This window comes from Camelina sativa, chromosome 4 (assembly GCF_030686135.1).
Source record: "Camelina sativa cultivar CO46 ecotype springtype chromosome 4, ASM3068613v1".
Classification (NCBI taxonomy): domain Eukaryota; kingdom Viridiplantae; phylum Streptophyta; class Magnoliopsida; order Brassicales; family Brassicaceae; genus Camelina; species Camelina sativa.
Window position 1 is genome coordinate 8,576,083 of NC_141883.1, and position 8,590 is coordinate 8,584,672.

The following is an 8,590-nucleotide window of genomic DNA, read 5'->3' on the forward strand; positions in this document are numbered from 1 at the left end:
CAATGTCTAGTGCCGAGTCCGAATATAGAGCGATGCGGAAGCTGACCACGGAGCTCACATGGCTCAAGGCACTACTGGAAGAACTAGGCATCAAGTCATCAACACCAATTCCTATGCACTGTGACAAGAAGCTGCAATTCACATAGCCAAAAACTCGTTGTTCCATGAACGAACTAAACACATCGTGTTGGATTGCCACAAGGTTCGAGAGAAGATCGAAGAAGGCGTTACACTACCATACCATACACCAAGCGTGGACCAACTCGCTGATGTCTTCACCAAAGCAGCCAGTCGCAAAGTTTGTGATCACATTCACAACAAACTTGGACTGGTTGACTTGACTCATCCTTGATCAAGTCCCCTACTCGTGACCATCACACTCTTTTTCCCTCAAGGTAGTTTTGTCCCATGAGGTTTTCTACTTTGAGGTTTTTAATGAGGTGATGGCTTACGAGACTCCAAGCTTAACCACTTCACCAGGTTAAGCTTGAGGGGGAGTATTGATCGAGGACTTGATAATAAGGCCATCCGTACGAACGTCCGTACAAGCGTCCGTACAGGCCAGGTCGTTAGGCCATTAGGCCATAATGGAAATAAGAATGAGATGAGCTGCAATGGCCTTATAAGAAAGAAGCCCATGAGGGAGAAGGATCTAGAAGGAATGAAATATCTCCCATGGATAGAGAGTCACGTGTGCCTTCGGTTGGTGAAGCTTGGCGAGTCAAACAAGGGAATGGCATGTCGCTTTCACCATTAAGAATGATCACGACATGCCCAAGCAAGTGGCTAATCTTTTTCCTTTTGTATCCAACGGCTATGTTCTCTTTGCCTCTATATATTAGGCCATGTAACAACATAAAAACTATTCTAATTTAAGCATTCTATCCTTCATTCTCTCTTTTCTTATTCTACCTTAGTAGTTCCGCAATTCTAACATGCCTAATTGGGGATTTGATCCCGCAAGAGTTTGTTTTTTTTAACTCATGAATTAATAATAAAGAATGAGGAGTGTTACAAGAATAACCAAAGAAAGAAACATAACAGTAGTAACAGAATAAAACAAGAACCAAAGCCTCTGCACTTAGTATCTTCGGCATCGCTCCTCTTCAATCCTTTCATGTAACCATGCCGGTCCGCCTCTAGCCAGATAAGAAGTAAGACGACCATCGCGAGTGACACTACCAGCAATATCCCTGACCAAAGAGTTAGCTTTCGAAGAAGAAAGTTTAAAAGTAACCTCTCCCATCTCCTGCACCACTCGTTGTATTTTCAATAATTGCGACTTGTACTTTGGCCAAGCGGACGGAGCCTCTAAAGCTGAAATAGCTGCATTGCAGTCCGACCAAACTTCAACCTTTGCGTATTGTAGTACCTGAATACTCGTTAGACACCACCAAATACAATTAAGTCTCGCAAGAGTTTTAGCGACAATTTTTTGTTAGTTGTCTTTGTTAAAACTATTTTACACTGACTTAATTCAGATATTATTATTATTATTATTTGTATGAATGTTAAATTATATTCACCAAAAAAAATTTTGTACAACTTAATGCAACATTTTAGCTGAAGATAGAAACAGAGGTAAAGTAAAAAGTATTAGAAGCAGATTAGATGGGGTGGGTTTGAAACCAGAACTGGAGACCATTCTCATAGCCAGGAACAGTCAACAAGGTGAGCAGCCGATTACGGATATTCTTGTCAATGAAACGGAGGAGATTGGAGGGTGGAGTTGGAGCTTCACCATGTCGTCTAGCATTCCGTTCCCGCCAAATGCAGTGTAGCGAAGTTTGGAAGACATAACGGAGGATAAAACGTTGGAGCCAAGGGGTGGAGGAGTCAAGGAGCAGAGTGGCCAACTGATCCCAAAGCGTGGTGTACTTGATGCCTAGCACAGCACGAGTCAAAGCAGACCAAACTTGAGAAGAGTAGGAGCAAGAGAAGAAAAGGTGATTCCGTGTTTCCAGTTGGCCTTGGCAGAGAACACAATCACCGTTTGCATCAGCATTACATTGTACTAGTTTATAGCCCGTCGAGAGTCCATTATGAAAAGCAAGCCATGAGACAAAGGAGTATTTTGCAGTTGAGTGAGAGAACCACACCCCCGTAGCCCAAGAACAAGGAGGGTGGTGTTGTCGAACAAAGTGCCAGGTAGCTGATGTTGAGAACTTAGACTTGTAAGAGCCATTCTTATGTTGCCAAAGATGTCGATCACACCCTAGGGGCTGCACTGAGAGGCGGAGAGAGTTCAGCTCATCCTCGAGCTGGTTTAGTAGCTCTGTTCGATGTCGACGCCTGAGATGCAGAGTAAGAGCCTCGGCCACTGTACTCTGTTTTGGGATGCCCATATCAATACATCCTCGAGCCCCAAACCAAGCAAATAGTTGCCCAAGAGGGCACCAAACATCGAACCGGAACGAAGTATCAAGCCCGGATTTCACCTCCACTTTACGAAAAGATCTGGCCAAGTTTCGATATTTCAAAAATTTTCTCCACATCCAGGAGCCACTCACACTTGCATCCCTAACCGACCAGAAAGAATCAGCTCGTATGAGGGTGTTACGAACCCAACAGACCCATAGAGACGATCCAGCAGAGACAAGACGCCATATTAGTTTGAGAATGCTAATTGTGTTCGTATCAGACAAACGTCGAAGACCCAAGCCTCCCTCAATTGTCGGCCTACACACATCAAGCCAGGAAACCTTAACTTTTTTCGAATTTAGATTCGGTCAATTTCCTTCAAACATTTCTTTGGTAGACAAAAAGTTGATAGCCAGAAGTTGGTAAGGCTAGAGAGCACAGATTTGATCAACTGTAGACGACCCGCAAAGGACAGGAAACGACTTGTGCAGGAGGTTATGCGGAGGCGAATATGTTCAAGGAGGGGCAAATAATCAGCTCTTGTCATTGACCTGGTAAGAAGCGACATACCCAAATACCGGACGGGAAGAGAGCCAGCTGCAAAAGGAAAGTGTTGAAGGAGTTCTTATTGTTGCTATGGCGTTGAACCAGCCATGAAAAGAGTAGACTTCTCTAGGCTGATTTTAAGACCAGAGCCAGCAGCAAACTTATCAAACACAACCAAAGTTTCAGCTACAAAGCGAGCACTCCAATCTGTGAAGACTAAAATGTCATCAGCAAAACATAGGTGGGTAAGACCAAGGGATTTACACCGAGGATGGTAGCCTATGCGACGATCGACTGCTGCTTTGTTAAGCATGAGAGACAACATATTCATACAAATAACAAAGAGGTATGTAGACAGAGAGCAACCTTGGCGCAACCCTCTTGTACTCTGAAAATAACCGGCTAACTCCCCATTAATCTGAACAGAGAAAGAAGCAGAGCCAATGCAAAGCTCAATCCAATGGATAAAAGCAGCAGGAAGGTTGATGACCTTGAGGATGTTGAGCAAAAAAGACCACTGAACCGAATCAAATGCCTTAGAGATATCAATCTTCATCATACAACGTGAGGAAATAGATGCTTTATGATAATCCTTAACCAGCTCCGAAGCTAACAACAAGTTCTCCATCATAAGTCTATCTTTAATAAAAGCAGATTGGTTAGGAGCAATGAAACTTGGTAAAATTTCCTTAAAATTATTGGCAATAATCTTGGAAACAACCTTGTACAGCACGTTACAGCATGAGATTGGGCGATAGTCCTTCATTTCCTTTGAATCCGTCTTTTTAGGTATGAGAGCTAAAATTGTCGAACTAACACCCTTAGGGAGGAACTCCTTGATGAAAAAGGATTGAATATCAACAATAAAATCATTCTCCAATATTGTCCAAGTTTGCTTGAAGAAGTCGACAGTGTATCCATCCGGACCAGGAGCCTTACACCCTGCCATTTTAAAAAGAGTGTTGCAAATTTCCTCCGCTGAAACCATCCTCACCAAACTAATTTGATCGGAATCGGAACAACGAAAAGGTACCAACTGCTCTAGCTGAGCAACAGTAAGTCCAAAAAAATCAGATGGTGTATGCCTGAGAAAATCCTGGAAAAACCTCACCGCCTCCATTTTAATCTCAGATTGAGATTTAATAACCGTACCATCAGAGCAGGCTATTGCATTTAACGCCTGCCTTGACTTAACAGCAGAGTGAAAGAATTTGTTATTTTTGTCACCAACTAACATCCAATGAAGCTTCGAACGTTGATGCAAAAAGTTCTCCTCAAGATCAGAGACGTGATCCAAACGGTGGAAAGTCTCAGCTTCAGCTGCTAAAGATACCGGAGTAGGGTTGGAGAGGGTGGAGGTTTGACAATCACAAAGTACCTTGTGAGCCTCCTCCACTTGCCTAGTGAGCTTACTGAGTTTCTGCCGACCAAAAGAACGCAAAATGGGTTTGAGAGCCTTAAGCTTTTTAGCAAAACGAAACATAGTAGAAGTGGATTGGAAAAGACTATCAGTGGTATCCCAAAAAGTTTGCACTGTTGACTGAAAGTTCAGGAAAGACATAAGAACATTGGAGAACTTAAAAGACCCTCGCGGCTTAAGGACTTGAGTTCCCACAATAAACCTACATCGAAGATGATCATAAACACCACCCGAGTCAAACACACCATAAGCATCAGCAAAACTACGGCTCCAAGCCTCACTGACCAAAACTCGTTCCAACTTTTTACATACAGAAAAAAGTTTTCTAACTTATTTGGCCTAACTTTTTACATACAGAAAAAAGTTTTCTAGTTACATCAGCAAAACTCGATCCAACTATTTTACTCTAATATAGTTTTCTTTCTTAGCCTATTATGCTGCAAAGTATTTGTTTTCTAACTTATTCATCCACAAAAACATTTACAAGAAAGTTTCAAATTAGAAAATTTGAAGAATATTAAGGTTTGAGTAAGAACAGATATGTTACCAAAAAAGGATTCTTGACTTTGAAAACATAAGTTATCTTATAGATGATGTATTTATGCATCTTTTAGATAAGAATGGAGTGTCTAAAGTATACTGGAAAAAACAAATTATGTTAAAACGGTTAGTCAAAATGATTTATTTGAATACAATATTACTATTCTAAACTCATGGGCATATAATCTGGAAAAGATACTTCAAACTATGTCTTTGGGCATGAGAACAAAGCTTCACTTCTATTGCAGATAGATTTTCATCGTTTGGAACAAAGAATTTGAAAACATTACGTTGATCACTTGATCACATGACTTCAACATAAATTCATGTCTAATGATATTTTCATATCAATTGGGATTGCTTTAATTCTTTGAGAATAATTATTCTGAATGTACAATGCTATTTCGGTAGTTATATACCATTTTAGTTGTATCCTAGTTAATTAACCCATTATTGGTGTGACACCTTTGTTTTAGAGATTTGCGGAGAGGTTTAAAGAATTGATTTGACCATTTCTGTCATCAAAGTGTACTTATCTTTTCGGTCAAAGGTCCCGAGAGAATTCCAGAGTTAAGCGTGTTTGAGCTAGAGTAGTTTCAGAATAGGTGACCTTCAGAAAAATGACTGAAACGACCCGACCAGTTTTTTTAATAGATAATAATAATAATAATAACAACAACAACAACAACAATAATAATAATAATAATAATAATAATAATAATAATAATAATAATAATCTAAGATGGTCTCATACCCACTAGCCACCTAACCACAATCAAACCAAAAAGCAGAAATTAATCAACACTTACCAATATCCAATAACTAAATAACTGATATTAAATCATACCAACTATCCAATAACCAAACAACATGAAACAAAGAACCAACAACCTATCAATGTTCTGTTGACCAACCTCTAGCAACCTAACAAAAGTCAGACAACAACCAAACGAGTCCCTAGAACATCCTCCTCTTCATTTCCTTGATTCCACGATCACACTTTGCCTTTACCTGCACCACAAACACAAATTGAGATGAATGAGTATTTGATAAACACTCAAGGCAATTCTCCCATCTATTGGGCAATACACACAAGCAACATAGATACCAATGTCAAAAACAATCAACAAACAAGATATACAAACAAAGAAACAAGTATTGTCTTCACTGGAAGGGAGGTGTCGTGCGACACCAGCCAAGTGTCGACCGACACTACCCCACAATGTCGATCGATGCCGCTCCATGGTGTCGACCGACACCCACCTGGAGTCGACCGACACTAACTCTGCAACCGCGATCCGCTCGAAGCTGAGAGTCGAATCTCGTTTCCCATCACCTCCAATCCGTCCAAAACTCAATCCCAAAGTCATATAAATACGTAGGAACCTTAAAGCAACCATATCCAGCAAGAAAAACACAACAACAACACAGAACAAGCAAGACAAAAGGAAATCTAAGGCTTAGATCAGTCATGGTCATGCATTCACCTCTTTGCAGGAAGTTTCTGATCAACAACGACGAATCCAACACCCTAGAAGGCCTCTCCGTCGTTCCTTAGCACAAGATCTCCACTCTTCAGAGACAGATCTCACCAAACAAACCTTGAATCTCCAAAATCTCCCAAGAACACTCTCTTCTCTCTAACTTCTCTTTGTAGCGGCTAAAAAGTGATAATCCCAAAACCCTCAGGTCGATTTCACGCTTATAAACCTTGGTTTGGGATCCCACTTAAACCAAACCGTGCCAAAATGACGATTTAAAAATGATTTGGTCGAACCATAAATTGTTGGTGTCGACCGACACCACCCTTGGTGTCGATCGACACCCATCCCAATCGCGGATGTTACAGTGACTGTCGGAACTGTGTGAGTGAGGACAAAACACAGGGAAAGATCATGTGGTGATTTGTATGGATGGTATCAAGTCTTTAAAACCTCCCGGACGTAGCAAACCGCTGTGTGACACCCCGGTTTCAGAAACTTGCGAAGAGGTTTAAGGGAATTGATTTGGCCACCTATGTCAACAAAGTGCACTTATCATTTCGGTCAAGGGTCATGAGAGAACTCCAGAGTTAAGCGTACTTGAGGTGGAGTAGTTTCAGGATGAGTTACCTTTCGGGAAGTAACTGTCGGAACTGTGCAAGTGAGGATAAAACACAAGGAAAGATCATGTGGTGATTTGTAGGAATGGTAACAAGTCTTCAAAAACTCCCGGACGTAGCAAACCAGCCGTCGGATATGGATGGACTCACGGGCCTAGTGAGAGGACGTGAGGCCCATTAAGGAAGGTGGACCCATAGACTGGAATTGGACATGGAATCGACTAAGAGGTAGCGGTCAGGGCATTACAGTTGGGAACTGTCGTATGTGTAAGCTATTACCGGTGTGCATTTTGGATTTTTCGTTTGGTTTTGCAATCAGAGTCAAAGAAAAAAAAAGAATATGAACAAACATATGAAAGTTAAGAATTTTGATGAACAAAAAGAAAAACTAGGAACGTATGCAAAAAAATCTCCTTCTATTGTAGGAACTGAATTTTTAGAAATAAAGTTTTAAAAATTGCAGGTTTTGAGACTACGTGAAACGACCCGACCCGTTTTTTTTAATAGATAATGATAAATAATAATAATAATAATAATAATAATAATAATAATAATAATAATAATAATAATAATAATAATAATAATAATAATAATCTAAGCTAGTTGTTTCATACCCACTAGCCACCTAACCACAATAAAACCAAACAGCGAAAATTAATCAAGAATTACCAATATCCAATAAATATCCAATAACAAAATAACCAATATTAAATTATAGCAATTATCCAATAACCAAACAACATGAAACAAAGAACCAGCAAACTTGCAATGTTCTGTTGGCCCAACTCTAGCAATCTAACAGAAGCCAGACAACAACCAAACGAGTCCCTAGAACATCCTCCTCTTCATTGCCTTGATTCCACGATCACACTTTGCCTTTACCTGCACCACAAACTCAAATTGAGATGCATGAGTATTTGATAAACACTCAGTGAGGCAATCTTCCCATCTACTAGGCTATACACACAAGCAAATGAGATACCAATGTCAAAAATAATCAATAAACAAGACATACAAACCAGGAAACAAGTATCGTCTTCACTGGAAGGGAGGTCTCGACCGACACTGGCATTGGTGTCGACCGACACTACCTCACAGTGTCGATAGATACCGCTCCATGGTGTCGACCGATACCCACCTGGTGTCGATCGACACTGACTCTGCAACCGCAATCCACTCAAAGCCGAGAGTCAAATCTCGCTTCCCATCACCTCCAATCTGTCCAAAACTCAATCCCAAAGCCATATGAATCCGTAGGAACCATAAAGCAACCATATCCAGCAAGAAAAACACAACAACAACACAGAACAAGCAAGACAAAAGGAAATCTCAGGCTTAGGTCAGCCATGGTCATGCACTCACATCTTTGTAGGAAGTTTCTGACCAACAGCGACGAATCCAACACCCTAGAAGGCTTCTCCTTTGTTCCTTAGCACAATATTTCCACACCTCAGAGACAAATCTCACCAAACAAGCCTTGAATCTCCAAAATCTCCCAAGAAAACTCTCTCTCCTCTCTTTTCTCTCTAACATTTCTCCGTAGCGGCTAAAAGTGATAATCCTGAAACCCTTAGATCGATTTCATGCTTATAAACCTCGATTTAGGATCCCACTTAAACCAA

At 40.7% G+C, this 8,590-nt stretch overlaps 1 protein-coding gene across 1 annotated transcript; it reads right to left on the minus strand.

Moving 5' to 3' along the window:
* Window positions 1-1,081: 1,081 nt before the first annotated feature.
* LOC147945611 (uncharacterized) lies at window positions 1,082-8,243 on the minus strand. The gene is made up of 5 exons (XM_087509316.1): window positions 8,107-8,243; window positions 3,010-4,607; window positions 2,775-2,958; window positions 1,630-2,679; window positions 1,082-1,379 (listed from the first exon to the last, which is right to left on the minus strand). Exons 1-5 carry the CDS (start codon window positions 8,241-8,243, stop codon window positions 1,082-1,084), a joined length of 3,267 nt encoding a protein of 1,088 aa, XP_087365442.1.
* Window positions 8,244-8,590: the final 347 nt, after the last annotated feature.